This window comes from Apostichopus japonicus, chromosome 3 (genome assembly GCF_037975245.1).
Source record: "Apostichopus japonicus isolate 1M-3 chromosome 3, ASM3797524v1, whole genome shotgun sequence".
Taxonomy (NCBI): domain Eukaryota; kingdom Metazoa; phylum Echinodermata; class Holothuroidea; order Aspidochirotida; family Stichopodidae; genus Apostichopus; species Apostichopus japonicus.
In genome coordinates this window covers 15,345,986-15,371,956 of record NC_092563.1, presented here as the reverse complement: position 1 = coordinate 15,371,956, position 25,971 = coordinate 15,345,986, and the positions used below count along the sequence as shown (strand labels likewise).

The following is a 25,971-nucleotide window of genomic DNA, read 5'->3' as shown; positions in this document are numbered from 1 at the left end:
CGATATGTTGGACGCGCGCTTCTTGCGCGAAAAAATTGTGGCTTTTTTTCGGGCGAGTCGTTACAGCCCCAAATCCAATTGGGCTCCTACGCCTTTGAATACACACATAGACAGTTTTTTAGGCTGATCATCGTGGAACATGCATTTCAATGCTCACTGATATGATATTTATATCTGCTCTTTGCTTTACAAATTCGAACAAGAGTGTAGCGAGTAATTGCCAAGGGAGGGGCGAAGCCTATAGGCAAACTATCTAAGCGAAGCGCCACCATGAGTTGGCGCGAAGCGTACAAGAAAAATTTTGGCCGAAAATGCCTGCCAGATCGCTGGAAATGACACTTCCCAGGCCTTGTAAGTTGCATCTAAGCATTGTCTATTTTGAAATTACTAACGATATTATAAAGAAAATTTGCTCGGGGGGGGGGGGGGGGAGTGCGGTCGCCCCTTCCCGAAATGCGTCATGTTCCCCGACGATTCGGTCGAGTTCAAGACCAGCCACAGTTGGTTCCATATAGCACAATTGTACAATTGTTTAAGGCGTCCACACACACGCGTTATGATAGACCATATATTGTATTTATATAGATACATTAGTGAGAGAGGAAAAATGGAAACGTCAAAAATGGAGTTGTCGGTGTAAGGGGTAGGGTGAGGCGCACACCCCTCCGTAATCCTTGATCTGTCACTGGCTACCCTGTGTATATAATAGGGATCAGCGCTTTAACTATGACTGTTCCTCTTTCTCTTCCCGAGGTCTTGGCTATCTTCTACTCCCTCCTTTTCTCCCTTTTCTCTCTTTTTTTCTTTTTCTTTTCCCTTCCTTTCTCTCCTCCTTTTCTTTTTTCCCCCTCCTTTTCCCTTTTTTCTTCTCTTTTTTTTCTCCTCTTTTCCTTACCCGGGGGGCGCGCGCCCCAACGCCCCCCCCTGGATACGCACCTGAAACGTATTGTGCATAGCGCCGAAGGCAATAGATTGATCCTGTTATGGTTCCTTATATGTAATTCTGTATACGGCAAAGCAGTTTCACGAAATAAATAACCAAGTCAACCGGATAGCCTACCCACGCATTTACGCGCAAGTTGGCTTCGTCATTAAAGGATATACGAACGCACTGCAAATAATTCACATTGTAAGAAATGTACGTGTGTTGACGCGCGGCGTACGCTTCTGGCTTCACGTTCTTGTGTATGAGAAGTTTAAAACAGTCACCGATCCAGCGCCTCCGCTGGAAAATAACAGCGTACGGTGTCATTTTTTGCGTGCGCTTCTCGCTAAGACGTTTAGACCCCTGATAGAATCACTCAGATATGTACCGTATGTTATAGCGCCTTCGGCGCGCGCTATTCAAATTACATGGAATCACTATAGTTTAGTAATATCACTTTAAAAGTGCGTGTTTATGTATTCTCGTTCGAAAAGGACTCTCACACACATTGGATGAGCTGAATATTTACATACAAGTTCTTATCTTATTGCCACATATGTGACATACAATTCTGTTTACATGTAAACATCAAGTTACGGTCCTCGTCGGATATCAAATCAGGTTTTATTTTGTAAAATTGTTAGATTGGACATTTCTCGGTGCGCCAATGGACCAGTATTACGTAATAATTAAATGCAGTTAACCCTTCACTGGAGTGACCCATTGTTACACCATAATGGAAGCTAACCATGGACCATGTTTACATCTAGTGATGTCAACATTACTTTACATTGCGAACAAAGCGATTTGTTTATCGAGAATCTACTCTCATCTTTTTACGAGATTTCTTCATCTTCTTTGGTAAAATTGGTAAGTTGAGCTCACTCTTTCTCCGCAATTTTCATTTCATCTTTGATTGCATTCAATTACCTTACTTCATATCGTTATGGAAGATGTAAAGTGAAACGGGAAAATTGACCTCCAATATATAATGCAGGCAATAACAATCTAAGCGTTATCATCATCATAAGTTCTTAACCTATTTTCAGCTTTCGTCTGTTGAAACTAGAATAAATCACTTGTTTGTATTAACACCAGAACATAACCATATTGCTCAGGTAATGTCTGTATGTCGTTTTATTGTTTTCAGTTCATCATGGGAAGAAAACTTTACAGAAGAAGACAAGTGAAGATCAAGCAGAACCGCCAAAGAGGAAGGTACGTATTAACTCTGTATATTATATATTAGTGAGTATTATCACGATCGTGGATAATGAAGTAACCATGACAACTCTTGAGAGAGTCAGGAGAGGAGGGAGACTATATTGTAGCTACTTAGCGGTGGTACGTAGGCCCATGTTACACTGAATCTAAATTAACTATCAAATACCAACGTACTCAGCCTGTCTCTCCACGCACAGTTGAGAAAGTCTCCGCATCAGAACTATGGATTCCATAAACACGGATACGGAAGCGGCAAAAACGCTCTCATTGCATTCAACGGATGCGATTCCATCTGCACGGATGCGTTTTCGAATGCAGATACTCATGCGATTACTTTGATTGCTTCATGTAGCGATTGGAACGGCCATTCGGATGCTAGCCGCATATACGATGAACAGATGATATGACGTCATCATGCCAGCACGCAATACTATTTCGACCCCACGACCACTGTGGCTTGCCAAACAAAGAAAAATGCCGAGAGGAAAACACGATTTGAGTTTCTTAGAGAATGAACAGCTCATCGAACTGATTAGGAAGCATCCGTGTCTCTACGATGCTAGACTTCCTGAGCACAGGGATGCCCGGCTATGTTATAACGTTTGGCAGAGCATTGTCAACGTGATGAACAGAGAAGAAATTCACGGTGAGTAGGTCTGAGGCCTAACCTAACGTAATCCATGGTAATGATGCCTAGGCTAGGTCTAACGTTAGAAGCATAGGCCAACTTCGTGCTGCTCACACTCATAGTCGTACCTTCGGTTTAGGGCCTATTCAATATCATTATTGACCAAGCTTTGTCGTTAACACTGAATTGTGTATGATGGCAAACATAAGACCATTTTTATAAGAAGGGACGGTTTTATAGATCGGCAGTTAGACATGGTATGTACTGGTACTAGACTAGGCTTACGTGTAGAAGTACTAGGCCAAGCATCACCGATTGAGAAACTTTGACTATGATGATTATAAATATGACTATGAACTCACCTTTAGCTTGTTAGACGTAGGGGCCTAGGCCTGGTCTATGTTGCATGGGGAGGACTAAATATAGGCCAAAATAATGATGAACTCAGAAATCGAATTAGGGCCTAAGTAATTTCTGTGATAATGGAAATGAAAAAAATTGAACAATAACTGCAACAACGCCAAATAGGCCTAGGCCTATGTTTTGAGTCCTTTTTTCCAAAATTTTGTACAACATAACGATTCCTTGTGACCGAAGGAGCTAATTATTTAATCAATGCAGTTCACATTACTGTTAAAAACGCCTATGGTGCCTAATTTCATGCATGGTACTTTGCTTTCTCCAAAAACCCACAACAATTAAAAATTATATTGCATGATCTTTATTTTCTGTGCTGGTTTAGCCGACCTTAGAACAAAGCTTAGGCCCAGGTCCCACATGCTTAGTGGCATAAAAAAAAAAAAACATTTTGGAGTTCTAAAACATAGTTACATTAGGAGTTAAATGTATTGTTATGGGGCAATTCCGTAAAGTCGGACGCACATTTCGGACAGTTTGTTGATCCATATCTCAATGGCTATATATAGGAGATAACTTTTCATTTGGGTTTTATGGAACATCTACCTTGTACTATTCTTGTATGGAGTTTCATTCCTTGTCCATCTAAATAAACTACAAAAATACTCAAAAAACCTCCCTGTGACGGACGTACCCAGAGAAAGTGACTTTTTCAGATCGTAATTTTCTTTTGAAAATTTCTGTGAATTGGGATGGGATGCAATTAAAAACTATTATACATGTTATGAAGAAGACTCTTAACTACACATATCAGTAAACAAGCAGTTGAAACCTATACCACTTCCCTGCAATATATTCAAAAATTCCTCTGTGACGGACGTACAATTTTTTGTGACGGACGTACACGTGTGAAATTATATAGTAAATGTACGTCCGTCACAAACAAAAGTGCTACTTGGTATCCCTAAAATTTTAATTTGTGACAGAGCTTTACCCAGAGTTTCCATTGTTGACAGATGTACACAATAATGCAGCTCATTTACTTGTGGCTAATGGAACAACTTAGGTAAAAGTAATAGTGAAAAGAAGGTTTACCTGTACCCTCTCACAAAATTTCTATTCTATTGGAAATTTATATTTCACTTTAAGTTTTATGCAAATCATCAATGGTAAGCTCATTTAAAATTTTGTGTGCATCATTTCAAACAATACAGATGTTAGACCCCTAGGGAGTTGAAGTTCTTTAGTGGGTCAGAATGATGGGTCTTTATTAATGGTATGAGCACCAAACCATTTTTCTTTCACTTTTCTTCACACCCTGTTTATTTACTTGACAATTTTTTTTTTTATTAGAATACATACATGCTGCAAGCATCTGTATGGATGACATAACAGCACATTTCAGCAAACAAGAAATTCAGAACTTCAGATGTGTGATACATTGTGTTGTATTGCTTCAGGAGTTCTTAGGCTGTGTTCACATTGGATCCCCTGTTCTTAGTCCTGTGTTGACAATTTAACTGCAAATATGTTTCCAAAATCTCCTATTTTAGTGTTCACACTTGAACTCATGCTCCAGCTCTGATTTCCCACTCTGAGTCAATGAAGAGGAAGTTACAATATTTGTATGGTGACTCTCACAAAAGTGCAAATGCACAAAGTGTATGGCAAATTTCTAATAAAGATGAGTGTCACTAACTTCTGCATGCAGTGTATATTGATTCAATATTGAGGTGAAAGTGGGAGAAAGAAGTCAGTGTTATAACACTGTTATAACAAGTGAAGTCAGTGTTATAACCAGGGTGTGCATACTACAAATAGCTATTCAGCAGTACTGCTGAATAGCTATGAGAGCATTAACTGGCAATAGTTCTTAAATATCTCATGTCAAGATACAGAGATACAGCGGCACACCCTTGGTTAGTATAGCAACTATGAAACATGTATAAAGGTAATACACACAAACACTGTGAAGTTAAGGAAGAACCATCTGGTAACTCTGTCCACCAACATAAAACTATGAGCACATGTGGTTCAAAATTAACTTTTCTTCCACATAATGATACCTGAAACCCAACACAAAAGGTAATGAACCTAAAGCAAATGTAGAACAAATTACATCAAAACAATAACATGCATACTACAGCGGTAACAAAATACTAACAATTGCAATAACAGTTTTTGATGACTCTCAGACAATCTTCCTTCTAAAACTGATTTATTATTTACTAAAAATAGTTGAACACAGTGTAAAATATACAGTGTGTTGGATATTGAAAGGAAACCTTATGGTCAGAGGGAAGAATAAATGGCAGAACTATATACAAGAAACAATGTTGTACACAAACAAATAATTTGTAGCTAATAGTTCCATATATATGTCCATGGTTAGTTTGCCTAATAGTGAGTGGAACAGACATGGTGTTATGTAGTTTGTTTGCCTTGATCTCCGGTCACTTTGGTCCCTGAGTCTTCACACTCTGGAACCGATACCCCCCAGAACAGGGGACCAACATGTTGCGGTCTGACCCTGAGAAGGATAGTATTTACATTAGGATGTTGATCTCGAGCAGGGGATATGATTCGGTCAGATCCCCTCTGTGTGTTTTCTAATGTGAACAAGGCTTTCAGATGAAAGTGTTATATCAATGTAGACAATAGCATACTGAACATGTGGTTCAATACCATGCCATTTCTTTGATATTTTGCCAAGTGCTAATTCCAATAACACATATATGCTAGTTGACACTGAAGTATGCAATGTTTGCATACCACTACATTTATGCTAATGAAGCATCCACAAAACTACCTAATATCTGTGTTAATGACTAAATGGGTTTGATTATTAAATTCAGAGGTACTGTAGTGATAAACATGTTAAAATACATTGTTTATCTAAACAAAAATAATGTGACGGTCGTACACGTGACGGACGTACGTGACGGACGTACGAAAATACGTACGTCTGTCACAGCATTTTCTGAAAAAATAAAATCCTAGGGATTAAAGGCACATTATGTAGTTATTGAGTGTTCAAAATGTGCATTGAATTGTAGATGTCTTGAAATCTGGGTACCTCCTTCTGTATGAAATTTTAAAAATGTGATTTTTCTGTGACGGACGTACACATGACAATTTACATTTGTACAAAAAGTTATTCTCAGAAAACTGAAAATCCCTGCAACTTTATCTGTTTGTCAACTGAATCTATATATTATATCACTTCAGCAAATCCAAGAATATTTATTCCTCTGAAGATACACAGGCAAAAATAGGCATTTTGTTTTTGGGTAATTTTTGTGAAGCAAATTTGAGATTTTTTTGGTTGACTAATACACACCTTAATCTGCCTGAAAACAATGTGTTCTGTGAAAATTAGCTAAATATTATGAAACTTCAGAGTTTTAGCTTTAATCTGATACCCTATATGTAATGATTCAACGTTTTTAAAGTTTTGGTGAAAAGGTTTACTAGTTTACGGAACTGCCCTATGGTATATGCCTTCCTCCCTTGGTGCAAACAAGACAAACATTGGGGTGCATGAACTTAGGCGACACACGAAAATAGGGACATGCTGTATATAAAGTAAGGGCATATGTAGTAAGGACTGGTCATTGTCCAAGTACAGTTGCTTCATAGTCATCAGATATTTGTGTAGTGTATAAGTTACATATTTTAGGGATTGAAAAAGCAAATGTGGAAAATTACAGTCCTTGTTTAATCATTTTCTTTATCAATAAGCATAATGATACACTGGAGAGTGGAGAAACTTTGATGCAACTTCCAATGAGCTTATTTAGGATATTTCCTTCATCATTTCAGCATCGGAGTGGAAGAAAGGGTGGCGAAACCAACGGGACACTTACATGAAGAAACGCAGAGAAGTAGAACAAAGAAAAGTGGACAGGCTCCCGAAAAGGCACAGAAATGGAAATATTTCGAGATGATGTCTTTTCTTGACCAGTTTATTGAAGAAAATAAGTAATAATTTAAAAACAGTCAAATTCTGAGATAATTAAACAATCCTCATCAAAAGTCCGTATCCTGGCTATGTATTAATTGGCAATGATCTATTTGACATGCTGACAAAATTACATGTTGTGCTTGCTTGCTGAAGGAAAAATAAATTTGGCTTTAAAATGTCGGTAATTACTGCAGTTTAATTCAATGGGGGATATGATCAGATTTTTACAGGGTTCAGTTTGTGTTAACCAGAACAACCACCACCTGTTATTGAAAAGTACTTGTACAAATGAAGCAATATGTTATACAACACAAATGCAACATCTTTATCTCTTTCTACTACAGTACTGAGAGCAACATTCCATCTGGGGGTGAGATATCTCTTGATGGTGAAGTGTATGGTGGTTCGACTTCAATTGGAAGGTAAGCATATTCTGTTGGGGCATGTTTTCAGTTTGACACTTCATGCCATGAAAATACCTCGAGTCACATGGGATTCTTGCCATTTAACTGGAGCTTCTTTGTTGAAATACTCCTTAAATAAATTCCCTGCATTGGATGGCCTCTACCCCAGCTCTGTTTCCAATCCGAGGAATGTTTCTTAGGCCTTCTACTGCCATTCTTTCACATCCTTGGTTCAGTTCAGTAATTTGGGCTGGGGTTGTATCTCTTTTTATGAAGATTGTGAAGAACACATGTTGCCTTGACAATGTCGTTCACCCATTCTGCTCGAACTGCAATTTTTGTGTGGAAAACTCTCCACCGAGCAGCCAGTATACCGAAACAGTTCTCAACAATCCTTCGTACTGTTGAAAATCTCATATAAAAAATTTGCTGATCGTGCGGACAACCCCTCCCAGGGTATGGACGGAAGATATGATTTTGCGGTGGAAACTCCTCATCACCGACAAACACATATGGGACTTTTCCAAAGTGTTCCGCTTCTGGTAGGGTTGAATCATCTGGTAGCTGTATAAACTATTGGCTGCAATAGCTTTTCCCAAGTTTGAATTGGCAAAGACACCACCATCAGCAATATCAATGCCAATGAATTGTAAGTTCGCCTCAACTAATGCCATGAGGACTGTAGAGAATGTGTTCTTAAAATTGAAATAAAGTCATCCGGAATTAGGTGGCACCTTCATAACAATATGTTTGCATCTACTGCCCCCAAGCCATGTGGGAATTGCCACTTCGTCAAAAATTAGCTGCAATCAATTTCCATTTGCTACTGGTGTTTGGAACTGGTATGAAAACGGTTGACAACCGATTCCATATCATCTTACAAACTTCACCAACAATACTACCAAGTGTGGTGTATCCTACACGATAGTCAAATGCGATGGAACGAAAAGATTCCCCAGTGGCCAAAAATCTGAAAAAAGGGTAAATATTGAGGAGAGTTGTCAGTCCAAGAATTTTTTTCAAGGAACATTGAGATTGGAAACAAAGTCTGGAATATTGAATTGAGAAGGAACTATTGCTTTGATTTTTTACGGCTCTTTTCACAGTACAAGTGAAGCAGTGTCGCCTGCCCCGTCACCATCGCCAGAAGAGCCAACCGTCGACTCAAAACCATCAACAAGCACATGTGATGGTGATGAAACACCCGTTAAATGAAAAAAACCAACAGAAGGAACAAAGAGAGACAAGAAAAAGATAGTGGGTTAGAAAATGCGCTGAAGGCCTCATTCAACAACATAAGCGACACTAGGAGGGTATGGAGAAGGAATGAAGGAGACACCAGTAAAAGATGGTGATGAGTTGTCTTTTCAGAGTTGTGCAGAGAGAATGAAGAGGTTGAAACCCCAATTCAGATCGTGCTTAAAATTGCAGATTTCTCAACTTTTTTTAATGCAGAAAATTCGGATCTCATTCATCACCTCGGCCTGTCTTTCATCGGTAAATTTTAAATATTTTTCTAAATCATTCGTGTTTAATGTCAAACAGGAATCAATCAACTTGATTTTGAATTTGACTCCGATGGAAATATATCCTGAGTTGGTTCCCATGATCCAATGCTGTCAACGTCATCCCAGAGGTTCTCAGCAACAGAATGTTGTCCGATTTGATGTCGCAATGCATCCAATATCTGGCGTGCATGTCCCTCTGAGCCAGACAGATATCCATCGCCACCTGTAAAGAATTATCTTTGGTGATAAGACGCTTTTCAGTGACATCATAGAGTAACGTTGCAGTGTACGATTGACCGTTTGTGACGAACTCTTGCACGATAGCGGTAAAGGTCCATCATCTTGGGGCAAAGTGGCGCCGAGAAATGTTGGAATGCACTCCAAGCCTTGTAATGCTGTCAAAACTCTAACTTCACGTCATCACGTGCAAAGTTCTGAAAAGAGAAGTAGAAGAAGAAGAAAAAAAGTAACTTAATGGTGTAAAAGCAAGTTCTACCGTAAAGTCATGAACTCGTGGAAGGCCATGCTCTCCCCTTTCTGTGAATAATTGTGATAATTTGTAGCAGTATACAGGTTATTTCGATAACTCTCTGAATGGTATAATATTGTGTTCATAGATGTTATGCTATTTATCGCCAAATGCGTTGAAGGAGCTTTTTGTGTATGTGTGTATAGTTAGACAGTAATTCGACCAAACTTACCGACTTTTACTGTACATGAAATTGATCAAACAATATCAAACTCCAAACTAGATTTATAACCAAATAATTGATTTTGCCACCTAGAAGCTTTTTCATGTAAGTATCGGTCGAAAAGTGGACAAAATTTGTGACACCTATTGTTCAGGTGTAATAGCCGAGAAAGATTATCTCAATCAATAATAGCTGCTTAAAATTCAGTTAATGTCATTATGTTATTTACCTGTCCAGCAGTTTTTTCATTAAGATGTTTGTACTGAGTCTTGACTGCACAAAGTACTTGAGTTGATTTGATTCTCATCAGTTGTACAGCTCCATTACCACCTCCTCCTAGAAAGATGGGCATACCCCACTCATCCTCAACCTCTTCCAGATCTCCTGGAGGGATGTAGGGAACATTAGAAAGTCCCATCCTCTCACAGACAGAGGAGACGCGAAGCTCATCACTGGATGTAGTGTCTTGTGAGCTGAGGAGTAAAAAGCAATTATCAGTGTAGCTCTTTGTAACATATTTGTGACAGACGTAGTATATTATACCGTACAATACATGCCGCAACATTACGTCATTGCGGAATTCACCAATAACTGGGTCGAAGCGGTCAAATGACAAAGAAATGTAACTGTAAAATCAAATTACTTCAAGTAACCGACCAGGCCAAACTTTCATAAAGACTTGAACATTGCCGCTTCCCCTACTGTACTCACGCCCTTCCCTCATCATGCTGCCCCCCCCCCCCTGAGGATCTCTCTTTTTGTGTTCATCATTGCAAGTACAGATGTATTTACAGGGAGTGATACATAAAATTGGCAAACATTATTTCCTCTCAGTACATTGTTCCAATAATGTTTCCCTATGTTTGATCAAAAGTGGTTACCATTCTGAGGAAGTTAATGACAGCCTTATACTTGTTTTAAAACGGAAAAAAAGAACAAACAAAACAATAATAATAATAACAATTACGTCATTTTCTAGTTGTAGGAGGAATACATGGGACTGACGAAGGATGGTTTGGCAGGTTGGGAAGAAAAGAGGGGATCGGCAATGTTTGAGAAAATGTGTTTATCAGTTATAATACATGCGGCGATTTATTAGAGAGATGTCAAGTACATGATAGCTTACCTTAGCTGGGATCCCGTGCAGGGATCGTCAATGGAGATAGTGACGTCACTTGGATGATCGGCGTGGATAATTTCACTATCACTGACAGAGCATGAACCTCCAGATGACGTGTATGAGTCAGTGGTAGATGCATTCTGGGATACATCAGTGGAGGTAACATCTTGCTCTGAAGACCTCAAACAAGCGAACCACCAGAAGATCTTGTGCAAAGTTGAACGTCTGTGAACATGCAGTAAGTTTAAAAAGAATTGCAGCAAATTTTTCCACGTTGAAAACGAAATGGTTACACAAGTTCTTTCAGTGGTTCGCAGTCAGTTTTCAGTTATTAGTTAATAGTGCGAATTAACTTTTTCAAAGTCCAATTTGACCAAGATTTACTCAAATATATTTCCTATAGATCATAAACATGTATGCCCACTTTTATAGAAAGCGTATGATATAATAATTATTATAGTCTTACATAGGTCAAAATAACAATTTCTCAACAAAAATATAACTTGAAGATTGTAATTTCCTTGTATGCATCACACAGTTCATACGATGTAGCACAGAGAGCAGGCCCTTAGCCAAAATTTTGATTTGGCGGACCGGTAGGTTTTTTTTTCTTGTTTTGGGGTAAGAGGGCTTAGATGCAAATTGGTGCTATAATTTCCATGATTTTAAATCGATTTGTGTATAGTACATACTTTCAGTTTAAGGTTGTTATATTAAATCCAAGCCACTGGTTGAAACTCCTAATTTTCTCGGTTTGTCGGGGTATATGTGTCACTGATGCCCCTGGCATTTAACTCGACGTATTTATAGTCCTATCATGTAGATAATGAGAGCTTTCCATCATTCTAGGTAGACTATGCGAATCCTTCTTCCTCCTCCTCTGCCCCTCTCAAGAGTTGTCATGCATGGTTACTTCATTATCCACGATCGATTTTGTGACAATAATCACTAAATATAATATACAGAGTTATCAGGTACCTTACTCGTTGGCGGTTCTGCTTGTTCTTCACTTGTCTTCTTCTGAAAAGTTTTCTTCCCATGATAAACTGAAAACGACAAACAGACGGTACCTGAGTAATATGGTTATGTTCTGGTGTTAATACAAACACGTACAGGTTGATTCTAGTTTTAATAGAAGAAAGCTGAAAATAGGTTAACAACATAGACTATGATGATAATAACGCTTAGATTGTTATTGCCATGTATTATATAAGATATATACAGCAACATTAATGGAGGTCAATTTTCCCCGTTTTAATTTTAAATCTACCATAACGATATTAAGAAAGGTAATTGAATGCATTCAAATAAGAAATGAAAATTGCGAAGAAAGAGTGAGCTCAACTAACCAAATTTACCCAAGAAGATGAAGGAATCTCGCAAAAGATGAGAGTAGTTTCTCGATAAACAAATCGCTTTGTTCGCAATTTAAGGTAATGTTGACATCACTAGGTGTAAACATGGTCCATGCATGGTTAGCTTCCATTGTGGTGTAACAGTGGGTTACTCCATGCAGTGTGGAGTTGCCTGCATTTAATTATTACGTAATACTGGTGTATTGGCGCACCGAGAAATGTCCAATCTAACAATTTTACAAAATAAAACATGATTTGATATCCGACGAGGACCGTAAATATTTTTACTTGTAAACAGAATTGTAAGCAAACGTTCTGTCACATAATGTGGCAGTGAGATAAGAACATGTATGTAAATATTCAGCGCATTTCAAGTGTGTGAGAGTCCTTTTCGATCGAGAATACATAAACAGGCACTTTTAAGTTGATAATATTAAATTATAGTGATTGTACAGAATTTGTAAGGCGCCGAACGCGCTGTAACATATATCTCAGTGATTCTATTCAGGGGTGCCAATGCCTTTGCGCGAAGCGCTCGCAAAAAAATGACAGGGTACGCTGTTATTTTCCAGACATTTATTTTCCAGCGAAGGCGCTGGATTGGTGACTTCTGTATTCTTCTCACATACAAAAACGTGAAGCCAGTAGCGCACACAGCGCGTCAACACACGTACATTTCTTACGAAGTGAATTCTCGCGCGGTGCGTTCGTATATGACGAAGGCAGCTTGCACGTAACTTCGTGGGTATTCGGTTGACTTGGCTTTTCCTTTCACGTATTTCAAGATGGCGACATTTTTTTTTTTGAATACAGCAGTACATATATGGAACCATAGCAGGATCAAACAAGAAGTCAGGTACGATTAAGATATGTATTTGGATTAATATTCAGTGTTTATATAACAAGATAAGCCTTCAGGGAAGGACTTATCATAAATTCGGAAAGTGTTATGTTGTGAATACACGCGATTACAGGTGCGCGCATGAACTGGCCTCACTTTCTTTCTCTGTAGTGTTAAGAAGTAAAGAAATCAGAATTTAGTGCCTTCGGCGCTATGTGCAATATCTATGGTATTATATATGTGCACAAAGGGATTCCAATGCATCTAACGCCTTCGGCCCTATAATATGTTTGCTGAGTTGTTAGTGCTTCAATGTTACATTAATTTGCACCACAACGCATAATGCTCATATACACTAAATTACAGTAAAGAAACTGACCGCCTGTTGGCAGCCAATGAAGTGTGCGTTAACATTATGTTCGTATTATTATTATTATTCAGAACTAAGACTGTAAAAAAGTAGTTAAACTCTGCGGTATGCAGGCCTAACATGTAGATACATGTAAATCCTTCAAAATGACAAAGCGGGGCTTCTTTTTTGGTGAGTAATAAAAAGCATAATAATATTTCCTTCAAATTCGATTCTTCTCTATATGAATATATAGTGTGTTAATACTTGATGTATAACCCTATACAAGTACAAGGTTACGGGAACGATGGAAATATTTAAATTTATATCTCTTTCCGACCAGAATGGAAAGCTTCAGTTTTATGAAATTTCTTTCTTAATTAGTGCTGTAAAAGTAATACATGATTTTATTGTTTTCACGTTCCTAACAACCTAATGGATGCCAAGGAAGACGAAACAACTATACAATGAGTTAATCTTATAGTTTAAATTAGAAATTTATTAAAGAAAAATAGACATGATACATCTGACATTTTGATTACATAAATGCCAATGGATGTTTTGAGTTCGCAATCTGCAGTTGCATGTTCCTCGTAAAAGACACCAATAATTAAACAAAACCAAAACCAAAGAACAAGCACAGCACGAAAGACTAACAAGAAACATTAAAGGAGAACGTAAAACGTATAGTTAATAATACATAAACAAGGATAACAAATGACAAGGTGGACTACCATTACTATTATGGCATATATAAGACACCGTAGAAACTTGTTCGTGTGTGTATACTTTTAAGAACGACTTGTTGGGTAATGTTTGACAATATTTGAACCTAATGTTATCTTCGTCCATTCATTGTGAACGAGAGAGCCTAACGTGAAAATGTACGGGGAAAAGAGTTCTTGATTTTTCCTAAATACGATTAATTTATAAATGGAACACAAGTGAATAGCCATTAAATGATCACATAAATACATTAGTATTGCAAACCTTAGATGAAACAGGAAGAAACAATGTCATGGAAATGAAATAAGAGAAGAAAAAACGATGTCTGTACGGATGTAAAATATGTCCATAATATTATACGTATTGAAAGACTATGTATTGTTTTCTGTAAAGGACGTTGGGGTTTGTTTGTTTGGTCGACGGATATCCCCAAATTAGTGAACGGAATTGGACAAAATTTGGGACATGCGTTAGTTACGTTGCAAAGATGTTTATAAAAACAAGATGATGGTTTTGTTGGAAAGTTATGGCAGAAAAGGAGGGGAAGGGAATGGGCAGGGGCTTTTACATATTCTCAAAGTTCAGTGCTCAAATCCCTATTGCTGATCTAGAGACAAAGTTGGTTACTGTAGTACCAAGCAAATATGGTGTAAAGCAGGCAAAAAGAAGTGTGTCTGACGTCTGATGGAGGCGAGGAGGGGGCGGGGGTGAGGAGGAGAGGGAAATCTGTCGTCATTATCACCATCATCACAATAACGGTCTTAAAATTGGATCCGAATTCCACGTGATCTTGCATCCATGAAAATATATGCATGGTGCGCTCTAATGTGCCATAAGTCATGAAATCGACATATGTCGACTTAAATTGACATATGTCGGTCTCTTGTGCTCCCATTGGACGTCCGAGTGTCACATTTATTTTTCTAGCATTCCGATTGGTAAAAATCAAAGCATCACTCGTACACATGGGTACATATGAGGGCTGTTTGGATTAGATAGTGTATGGATTGGGGGGGGGGGGGACACACCCAGTGAAAAGTCAGTGTTAAATCGATGCCAAATCGGTCTCAAAATTGGACTCAGCCGAATTCAACGTGCCATGGTCTACATCATGAACGTAAGTGCAATAAAGCCAAGATGAAGAAAAGTTGAAATCGTTGTTTCTGTTAATTTTCACGTCTACATTTTCCACATTTGGTATTGACATTGCTACAGCTTCAGAGGTCTTCGTCGTGGCTTTGTAATACTTTTCGCTGTCTCAAAACACTAGTTTGTCTCGACATGGCTTTACACATTGAACATCGTGAATGTACATTATACAGTTACAAAGCTCATTGGGTCTGGTAGCAGCTTATTAAGCCTGATTTTTCATGATGCTCATAAAGTATCATGCATATCTGAAAACCGTTGAATTATGTGGGCATAGACATCCGAGGTGTAGAACCATATATAGGCATTTAAGGGAGGAAACGATATAATATTAAACATCCGCAAACATTTAGCTACTCTGGAAATGCCTACCAGATCGCTGGAAATGGCATTTCCCAGGCCTTGTAAGTTGCATCTAAGCTTGAAATTACTAGCGATATCATAAAAAAAAAAAAAAAAATATGCTCAAGGGGGGGGGGGGCGGTCGCCCCTTCGCCCCCCCCCCCTTGGCTTCGCGCCTGGTTAATGAAACAAAACTACTGAATAGGCATTGAATAATGCCTTTTTACACTTATAACGAAATCTAAAGATGAAAAATATGGAGTAAACAGGGTCGTGAAAAACATGATACAATTTCAAAAGTGAGTTTTCCACGGATGCTAATTTTCTCCTTCACAGTTTGAATTTTAGTTGCACCCGACCTGTCCAGTTTATGTTGTATATATGTATATCTATGTGCGTGTGTGTCCGACAGATATCTCCAAATTACTGAAAGGAACTGATGAGAAAGTTGGTAAAGGTGTTAGGTATGTTCCAAAGAAGGTGTCAGCTGAGGGTGTAGGTGGGGGGAAGTTGGAGTGGTTCCAGTAAAACAGCAAACCTATCCATCTGTTGATGCAGATTTGTCAAATTTGGTCATGCTGTGAAATATGTTAATTAAAATACTGCATTTTTTATTCAATTTAATATCCAATTCAATATCCAGGGGTGTTAGCTCAGTGGTTAACGATGGTCCCTTCCAATCATAAGTTCCCCAGTTCGAGTCACTCCAAGTTTAATGTTTGTCGTCCAGTTACACTACAGAGTTGTTGACAATTGACAATTCATAATCATGGACATTAAATATGAATGTAAGAGACTGATTTCGGTCAGCCTGCGGCTTTGATAAGCCAATGAGGCTTCTTCGCGAGTTCCTGCTTGCATGAGGATCTTAAGTACATACATACAATTTAAATTTTGATATGTCGATATCATAACTTATGGCACTTTCGGCGCACCATACATAAAGTACTGTCAAAGACGATACATAATCTTTGTGTAGTCTACTGATCGTGATATCCATAAAGTTCAATGGTAGTTCTATTATGCTGTCATAAGTAAACTTCCGTAGTAGTTACAGTGTTGGAAATGGAACTTTTCGATTCAGACAGTGAAGAGGAACTGCCTGCTGGCTGGGAGGAGCGCAGTACAACCGATGGACGTGTATTCTATGCAAAGTATCGTACTCTTCTCAACGCTTAATTTCTGAGTGAAACACTCAACAAAGCTTTCTTGTTGTATAGAGTATTGCACGCTGTGTAATTGAAACAAATTGTATGATAATGGTGTATCTAACATAATAGTCATACTACAGTAGTTCCGCGAAGTGTATTGCCATTTGCCTAACTAGTTTTCAGTAGTTAGCAGGTTCAACCTTAGGCCTAGCTAACAGCTCCCTATGTCGTATCAATAACATTAGGCAGTGAACCCTAGTACAAATTTTGTGTATTTCACATCTCACAAGATAAACAAATTATAGTGTAGTAACTAAGCCTAGTAGTAGTGAGTAGCCTACCCCAAATTTCATTCTAAAACAAATGAAGGGTACAGCCAACTAGTAAGGCATGCCATTCTATTCTGTAAAGGCCTTATGGAAATATGAATGCTTTTGCAAGCTTGGGAAACCTTGCTGATTGTCTGTGACCACGTTTGCTAGTATCCTTTCCAAAGGATAGCCATTGACTGCACTTCAGCAGAAAACTTAACGTTAGCTAATGAACAACAAATTAATATTGTCACAAAATGGGCTTTCATGCCAAGAGTTAATGATAAATCTTCACAATGTCTTAACCAAGAGTAACAGAGTATCAAGTAAAATGAAACATGTTTCCTCTTTTTTTATTTAAACAGTCACCAGTCAGAAACAACACAATGGGCTCATCCTGCAACTGGCAAGAGAAAGAGAATTGCTGGTGGTAGGGTTACATTTCTTTATTTATAGTAAGCTTATGTCATGTTCAAAATATGCCCAAAAGACATAAGTGGTCACATTCAGTTTTAATTTTACATGTACAGTAATTTACAGTAGCACTGATAGTCACCCTCCAGGATAAACATTCATTCATTTAAAGTTCTTCGTAGATTTAAATTTCATAATAGATTTAATTTAAAACTCCAACAACGTCTCTGAAGTAGTTTGGAGAATTGAAATATAACCCTCATGGATGGTGAATTTCATAACTGTGGGTGTTACACAAACATTCATCATTAGAATAAGATCTGAATAAAACACAAACATTCATCATTAGAATAAGATCTGAATAAATATGGAATGCATCACGACTGAAGGTTGTCCCACAGTTGAAACAAAATCTGGATAATTAGGATTCCTATCCATTGCTAATTGAAACGAAAGTGACAAAGTACTGGACTGATACTGTATGGTATGCTGTCTTTTGTAGCGTACGGCCACCTTTGGTAAGAATTGTATGAGGTTTTTATTGTTTGCAATTAAAAGAAGCCGAAGAAAATTGAAAAACTTTGGATATTAACTTAAGTTCCCATAAAGTTTTTTATATTTGATTGTACTGTACCTGTGGTAAGCTCAAGCTCTTACTATTTTGTTTCTGCCAGAACTTCCTTTTGGGTGGACCAGTGGAGTCGATGAAAAGGGCCTACTGTTTTACATTGAGTAAGTGTTGTAAAATGATTTAATCTGAGGTATTGTGTACTGCTCACTAACATATGTTATTGTTTCCCTTAAAGTGGTCGTGCAATTGTCTCCTGTCTTGCAAATGTAGAGTGTATGAACGCATAGTGCATTTTAGTTTGTTGAGATAATGTCACAACATAGAAACTCTATTACTTTTCAACGTAGGTATGGACTCCATAATGCCGTAATTTGTTCTAGCTACAGAGAGCAGCATCATGTGACCGTTTATTGATTATTAATATCTTTTTTTCTTTCTTATTTTTGTATTATCTACTTACACTGTTACACATAGCTATTACTGTTGACTGCACTTTTTAAAATACTTCTTTATATACTGACAAATGCAGAATATATTAACTAAGACATCAGTTTTCAATTCACTTAACAGTCACTTACAGAAACGAACAACTTACACTGATCCGCGACTGGCGTTTGCTGTTGAAGAGTCCAACAATCCCCAGGAATTTAACCAGCGGTTTGATGCCTATAGCACGGCTCTAGGAGTGTTACAAGGGAGAGATCTCAGCGGGAAGTATGCAATCATTACTGGAGCAAATTCAGGAATAGGTTTGTTGAAACATTTGATTTATTTGGGGGGGGGACATGGAGAAATGGGAGGGGTGAGGTGGGATGAGTGGTGGAGGCCTAACTAACCCTTTGAATCTTTCTATTACTGTTAAATACCTGTTTACTACTATTTCCAGTAATTATAATTAAATAGTAAATAAATTTTTAACCAAGGTGTAAATGATGATAAATTAGGATAGTTGAACATACTGTGGAATCAGGCCAGTGTCAAGTTACCAACTAGATTTGAACAAGATCTTTACAGCAAACACTCTCTGGTGACTAAAAAAAGGAAGCAACCAAAAAAAAAAAGATTTATTTTCTGAATGGCAAGCATAAGGATCAAATCAATGTCATTTCTCCAAATTTGACCATTTTTGGCCCATTTGTGGCAGGTTAAGTAATATAACAATGTATTTGAGTTGTATTTTCAAAAATACAACACTATGCAGGAAACCTGAGACATTGTGTGGTGGTATCTACTGGTGGGACTAGTGTATTACCAATTATTTTAATGGTTTCTCTTGGGAGCTGCTATTTTACAGCTCCTTGGTTGCACTGAACTTTCTATCAGCCTCCTCCTGCCCTCAGTTCCATTCAGGCAGTTAAGGTGCTGTGTAGTGAAAACCAGAGTTGGGTTGCAAGTGATGATTTCTTTTTTTTCTGCAATAGTTTAACCTGTAACATTACATGTATGATCTCAAATGTATCTCTTAACAATGTGCATATTTTATTGTAAGAAAATTTAATTGATTGATGTGTAATTAAATATATATATGTTACTATCATACATCAGGGTCAACCATGAATTTTTGTGCTGCTTTCCTCTGTAGGCTTTGAAACTGCTCGCTCGCTCGCTCTCCACGGAGTACACGTCGTCCTAGCCTGCAGGAATTTGAGGAAGGCCAACGCAGCCGCCGGAAAGATTCGAGACGAACTTGGACCTGCCAAGGTAGATGTTATGTACCTTGACCTGGCTTCTCTCAGAAGTATCAAACAGTTTGCAGAAAACTACAAACTCAGGCAGTGGTAATACATTTATTTTTCTCTTCCATTTATTTCATCCATTTCACGATTTGACTTGATCCTACGCCAAGGGCTAACTTTGTATCCTTCATGTCTGGTTTTGTTTGAACTTTTGAAGTGTAATTATAGGACCAAAGTTTGTGAGCATGTTTACAGTTTCTGTGTTGTTCTCAAGCAATTTCCACCCACTCCTTACTTTGTTATGCAATATGTCTCTTCTCTGTGAACCGAGATCCAAATGGACATGGGGGTATCAGGCTTTTTCTGTCGCAGCCCCACGTGTCTGAAACTCATTTCCATACAGGTGAAATCTTGTGCTTCAGTAAATCAGTTCAAAAAAAGCTCTGAAGACTTATTTAATGTCACAAGCATTTCCATAATCTGCCAGTTCATTTATTGCATTGCCTGTGTTGTTGTTTACCTCATGTTATTTGCTGTCGTATTTTTGTTTGAAGGATTAAGTCGTAAAGTTTTGATTTTGTATAATTAAGTGTTTTTATTTAAGATATTGTATTGTGCCTTGAGCACCTGCTGGTGGAGTTTGTGTGTGTTATAAATCCACATCATTATTATTATTATCTGTCAGTATGTCTTGCATAGCGACTTGAATATAATTTTATCCCCTCCATGTTGCAGCATGCTGAACATTCTGTATGTAAACCTATACACACCTGACCAACCATTCAACACATACTTTTCTTCAGCTTTCTGAGCATCCAAAATCTGTAAATTGTTGTCCCTCTTTCAGGCCAGTGGACATGTTAATATGTAATGCAGCTGTCTTTGGTCATCCTTGGCAACTGACCGAGGATGGGTTTGAGACGACATTCCAGGTCAACCATCTCGGTCATTTTTACCTGATGCAGCTCTTAGAAGATACCTTGATCCAGTCAGCCCCTGCTAGGGTAGTGGTCGTCTCCTCTGAATCTCACAGGTATTATAAACATCTTCTGCAGCCAAGGGATTACTAAAATTAAACTATAACTAAAAGCAGCTTTTCTGCTTGGTATAGCAGTGATGAATGCTAAAATCTCATGACAAATGCAGTTCATTGTTGAATGACTATATCAAAGTTTTATTTCAAATAGTGACAAAAATGGCCACAAAAAAATTGGAAAGTTTTTTCCTGATTTGCTCTTTCTGTGTGCTTCTCACTTTTGAATGGAATCATTAAATCCTCACTTGTCTCAGGTCGACTTTGATCAATTGTCAAATGATTTGAGCAATGACTGGTCGCAACGCAAGAAAAAATTTGAGGACCAAATTCAAAAGGTTGCTTTAAAGAGGAATTGTTTGTTTGCAGAGTGTGAAATATCACATCAGTAGCACAAAATATGTCACTGCTTTGTTGCCGTAAAGTGGCAACAGTTATTTTACCGAAAGAGAAGCAAACCTCCCCATGGTGATTGGGCTGAGTGATTGAATTAATTGTAATGAATAGCTTCCTCAAGTAGCTAACAAGAAACCTTACTACGTTTTGGAGATACAATAGTTTTGATATTTTGTAGCACAAAATTCTTTAATGACTTGAGCATGTCTGCATACGATGTTATCATTGCACCTATGCTGAAAGGTTTGAAGCATTTCTGTATATTTTTATAATATTTCCTCTCTGTGATAGAGATGATTTTGGCAAATCCAGAATCCCAAATAAGGCAGATTATAACATAACATTACACTGCCATTAGTCTCTGTGTGAACATTGCTATACATTGATCACGAAAATATGAGAAAAACGGAGAGAAAGTAAAAGTTTTCAACTGCCAGTTGCATTATTTTTAACCTTTATTTATGCACTTTTGGCGTTCCTTGGAGTGATGCCCATCTTGTGAAGATGCCATCTTGTTGTGTTTAGTGAAGAAGGCACATGCAGAAGGGTAAACAAAAGTATGACACATTGACAACATGGCTAGGCTTCCTACCAAATGACATTTGTGCACAGATATCCTCCACATGAACATTTGGTTTAAATATTTGGGGGAGATGTTTATACAAGATCTCTGATATTAGCGAAAGATGCTTGGGTTCGCTTCTCTTTAATAGTAACTGAAAGAAAGTTTACTTTTTTTTCAACGAGCAATATCTATGCTTCATTTTGACTCATAGCGCTTTATAGCAGAAGTGTTTTGTCGTAACCTGGTTTGCATAAAAATAAATCTCTTTCCTGAAATTGTTATTTTCTTCAATTGATTCGGCTAATTGCAGCTAATTGCACAAATCTTTGATGAGAATGAAATATTTTGCAGTAGTCACGGAAACAATACTGTAGCTACCCTGAATGAAAAACAAAAATGTTCTGATCAGTTGCATAAACAGGTTATATAATTTGAATATTATTTTTTCAAAATTCATAATCACTAAATGTACTAAATGTACTTTATATTCAAGGAACGATATTTCCGTTGTTGTAAAAGATTTATATTTTCATTTGAGAGCTTATTTTGCATTATTTTAAGTCTCACCAATAAACAATCACAACGACTATGTTCATCTATTTGTTTTAGGTTTGTAAATTTAGGATCCAATAAATTGGACCTGGATAATTTATCGGTGGACCAGACAGACTATTGGCCAATTTTGGCCTATGGGCAATCAAAACTGTGCAATATAATGATGAGCTATGAGTTTGATAACCGAATGAGGTCCAAAGGTGTCACGTGTGCTGCCCTACATCCTGGCAATATGATATACACAGGAATTAAAAATAACTGGTGGATGTGGAGACTGCTATGGCTGTTAGCGAGACCATTCTCAAAATCATTGGTAAGCATTTATTATACATGAAAATATCTTGTAATAGACAGGTGACATTTGTACAAATACAAGTTTCAAGTAGATTCTTTTTTAAGCAGCCTTGATATAGAATATAAGAACTGTCCAAGGAATATTCTGTTGGCATACAATGTAAAGTAATTCTGATTAGAAATATATTCCACAACACTAGTTGATAATCCTATCTCGATATCATATCCCTAACATGAGGTATGGTTGATTGAATGTAAAACCTGTTTTGTCTGCCTAACCCTTCAGCTACTTCAGGAAGTTGGATCACAGTGGGGGGTCTGTGATGTCATCTGGGCAAATGCACCTCAAAAATTTACTTGGGGTATTATGATCGTCTTGTTGATATATTGTAGAAACCAGTGATTAATTTGCAATGTTTTGCTTACCTGTCAATGTTTTTCCATGGAAATATTCTTTCCCTCCCTGGATAAGTCATTGAAATATCATAAAGAAAATCAAAGACATTCAGCTGGAGTGCCCTGATGACATCATCCATTCAGCTGTTGCCAGATGCATTTATAAAAATATCACAAATCTTGACAAATTCGTATCTTTGCAAATTCAAAATGCTATGAGGATGTGTTTTACATCTAAAGATGCAAAAAACCTTTCTGCAAGTTTGTTAATAAGCAACCAAGTTCAGCCACCAGAAAATTCCTTTTTCACTGGTTGGAATTCAGAATCACTTTTATATGCTCTTTTCAATCAGATGCACTGAGTAATTGAAAAAACAGAATTTTTGCATTCGATCACCAGTGGAAGTAGACTAGGTGAAGGTTTTTGCAGTCATGATTTCAAGAAGTGAAAATGCTCTTGTCCTTCCCTTACAGCAACAGGGTGCTGCCACGACAGTTTACTGTGCCACAGCGAGGGAGTTAGAAGGCATCGGGGGATTGTACTTCAACAGTTGCTGTCCCTGTTTACCATCGGAGGAAGCTTCAGATGAGGGCCTGGGTGAAGCCCTGAGGGAGAAATGCAACTCCATGATCCAACAACGGTTGAGTAGGTACTGTTTATGATACAATTAGAAAAGTGGGATGTCCAACGTTTTCAATCATGGTGCTTTCTGGGAAGGACATCAAAGGAAACACCTCCTTTTCTTGAGGATTTTGACTGCATGGATCATAGTCTAATGCCTAACTAGATGGGAGCTTGTGGATGATTTTTTCAAGCTCAATATGGAAGGTTGCAAAAAGACGATTGTTCGCGTAGAAATGGTGCGTTTCGTGGAGGATATTCGATAGTTTGTCGAGCACTCGATGGAACATTCCACAAAGACAGATGCTAGCATAGAAATGGTACGTTTCATTCCACGGAGGGTTTAACGACGATATTTCAAGCCAAAACTGGAATGTTTCACAAAGACAATTACTAGCGTGGTACTAGTCTTTATGTTTCCTTCTATGGAACAGTTTGTCAAGCACAAACGGGTGTTTTACGAAGACAGATACTTCAGTTCAACTAAAATTAAGTAGGTTTTGTCGGTTCCATTCCACTTACCTAATTGACATTGCAATTTTTTGTATATTTTTAAACATTGATTGTACAAATCAACATTGATGTCTTTCAGTTTTATGTGTGTGGGTGTGTGTGTAAGTGTGTGCGTTTGTTTTGTATTCTGACCGAGGACTTCAACAAAAGAATTTCAGATCCTCGGTTGTGATTTCTAAAGAATCACCACGTCCTCGGAAGAATTCTATTGTATGGGGTATTGTTAAGGTTAGGGTACGTGGATTTGAACAATGGAAAATACAATGGGGTCCTCGGTCTGAATGTAATACAAACATGTGTGTGTGTCCGAGAAAAGTTAGATTAATTTTTTTGGTTTTTGTTTTAGTTGGTTCCACAATAAATGAATATAATTTGGTACTTTTGTGTCTCAACAGAACCTTCTGTTTTTTGGGTAATTTTTCATTTGTTTGCACAATGTTTTTTCATTGTATTAAAGACTGTGTGTTTTTTAATACAGTCATAGTAACATTTTATTCCTTAGTGAGAGTGCTGAAGCTAAGCCAAATCCTGATTCCAGGTATTATTGGTGCGTTACCTAGCAGCTATTCTACTCTGAACGCTAAAATACTCTGCGTTTTATGTTCCTTTTTGTAAATTCCTCAACAAAGTCGTCATGTGTGAATGATAAATCCCTTCAACCTGAATATCAACAGTTTTCATAGCTCTACAACAGGACCTCAGTTTCAGGTTCGAGAGGGACAAAAGAAAGGGTTTTCTTGGTTTGGGCAAGTTACAAAATGCTTTGGATTTTTATTGAAATGAGAGAACACTGGCCGCAATTTTTCATTGTTTTAAAAGGACACCAAGGGACCTTTTCCAAAGTGAGAGAAGACATGCCCAGAAAATGACTGAGAAACAGGATTATACCTGCTCTTTCATAAACCCATAGGTCTAGATCTTTAAGTTTCCCTCTGTAACTTTATAGCTTTTTTTCTGGTGCAAGTATTGCTAGAATTTTGGAGGTATCATTTCATTGATAGTTATTTATGATATGATATTATAATTATTCTGAGGGTACCTACATCAACTTGATAAGAGGGGCATGCCAGTTCCCTCAGCCGGTAACGGATGATTTTACAGGCATTCTGTCGTGTCAAAGGGGCACAATTGTCTGCTCTTCGACAGATTCATATCAGCTCGAAAAGGTCTTATCCCGGAGGACAAAAATTAAAAGCTCTTCATTATACAATTATTATAAGCTAACTCGGCTAATATTGATGATATTAATATGTTGCAGCACTGTTAGTCTGACTGTTAAAAGACTAAGTCTTTTAATACCAAGATTTGTCTTTGATATTTAAATCTGACTCTACAGTTGTGTATAGATGCCTACTGTACAGTGCATACTACTATTTCATCTCATTGTTTTTTCATTCCAGTATATATCAATGTAAAAATATGTATAATAAGTTGTATGAGACAATGAAAGGGAAAGCAAAGAAACGTAAAATAGAGAAAAGAAAGAAATGAATAACGTTCAAAATTTAATGCAGTAATTTATCTTCGTAGAGTTTGGTGTGTGAGACTGTCGATTGTGTACCTTTTGGCCCCTCATAGATAGAAAACAAAGAGTACCATTATTTCAGGATAGGTATTCGGTAATTGAGTATGCACAAAACTGCCAGTTATGTAATTTGATAATGCAACAATTACATCAGTCTTCTATGTGATACATTAATGTTGTAATAACATAATCTACAATTCGAGATTGATTCAAAATTATGCCAATAAATACAGTCAACTGTCATTATCGTTTAAGAGCTCTTTTTTTTTTGCATGAAGATGTTATGAAATTGCCAAAAGTATGGAGAACCAAACATTATGGCACAGTCATAACTTTGATGGTACCAAATTGATTATTTTTTCTGT

The 25,971-nt window shown here is 37.6% G+C and overlaps 2 protein-coding genes and 1 long non-coding RNA gene across 5 annotated transcripts; 2 read left to right on the top strand and 1 right to left on the bottom strand.

Moving 5' to 3' along the window:
• The first annotated feature begins 1,453 nt into the window (after positions 1–1,453).
• Positions 1,454–25,849, top strand: LOC139964600 (WW domain-containing oxidoreductase-like). Of its 2 annotated transcripts, XM_071966326.1 has the most exons (9): positions 1,454–1,795; positions 2,076–2,143; positions 17,412–17,476; positions 18,135–18,192; positions 18,602–18,780; positions 19,614–19,809; positions 20,555–20,740; positions 22,311–22,569; positions 23,421–25,849. In XM_071966326.1, exons 1-9 carry the CDS (start codon positions 1,682–1,684, stop codon positions 23,607–23,609), a joined length of 1,314 nt encoding a protein of 437 aa, XP_071822427.1. In that variant the 5' UTR covers positions 1,454–1,681; the 3' UTR covers positions 23,610–25,849. The 2 variants fall into 2 exon arrangements, with proteins under 2 accessions (XP_071822427.1, XP_071822434.1); XM_071966333.1 differs by lacking the exons at positions 1,454–1,795; positions 2,076–2,143 and adding an exon at positions 16,571–16,738.
• LOC139964636 (uncharacterized) lies at positions 2,222–7,520 on the top strand. The gene is made up of 3 exons (XR_011792045.1): positions 2,222–2,795; positions 6,957–7,115; positions 7,443–7,520. It is a non-coding gene; the product is annotated as an uncharacterized lncRNA (long non-coding RNA).
• LOC139964624 (uncharacterized) lies at positions 7,131–15,706 on the bottom strand. Of its 2 annotated transcripts, XM_071966391.1 has the most exons (5): positions 12,172–15,706; positions 11,801–11,868; positions 10,829–11,047; positions 9,932–10,175; positions 7,131–9,444 (listed from the first exon to the last, which is right to left on the bottom strand). In XM_071966391.1, the coding sequence occupies exons 2-5, from the start codon at positions 11,860–11,862 to the stop codon at positions 9,409–9,411; spliced, it is 561 nt and encodes a 186-aa protein (XP_071822492.1). In that variant the 5' UTR covers positions 11,863–11,868; positions 12,172–15,706; the 3' UTR covers positions 7,131–9,408. The 2 variants fall into 2 exon arrangements, with proteins under 2 accessions (XP_071822492.1, XP_071822483.1); XM_071966382.1 differs by lacking the exon at positions 12,172–15,706 and having other exon boundaries at positions 11,801–12,155.
• Positions 25,850–25,971: the final 122 nt, after the last annotated feature.

Bases quoted from the DNA above. Each gene is read 5' to 3' on its own strand.
- LOC139964600 (XM_071966326.1), top strand. From the start codon at position 1,682: ATGTTTACATCTAGTGATGTCAACATTACTTTACATTGCGAACAAAGC. The intron at 17,477-18,134 runs GTAGGGTTACAT...TGTTTCTGCCAG, and splicing joins GAGAAAGAGAATTGCTGGTG to AACTTCCTTTTGGGTGGACC. The intron at 18,193-18,601 runs GTAAGTGTTGTA...TTCACTTAACAG, and splicing joins GGCCTACTGTTTTACATTGA to TCACTTACAGAAACGAACAA.
- LOC139964624 (XM_071966382.1), bottom strand. From the start codon at position 11,985: ATGTTGTTAACCTATTTTCAGCTTTCTTCTATTAAAACTAGAATCAAC. The intron at 10,176-10,828 runs GTAAGCTATCAT...TTTACTCCTCAG, and splicing joins TGCACGGGATCCCAGCTAAG to CTCACAAGACACTACATCCA. The intron at 9,445-9,931 runs GTAAATAACATA...TTCTCTTTTCAG, and splicing joins ATGAAAAAACTGCTGGACAG to AACTTTGCACGTGATGACGT.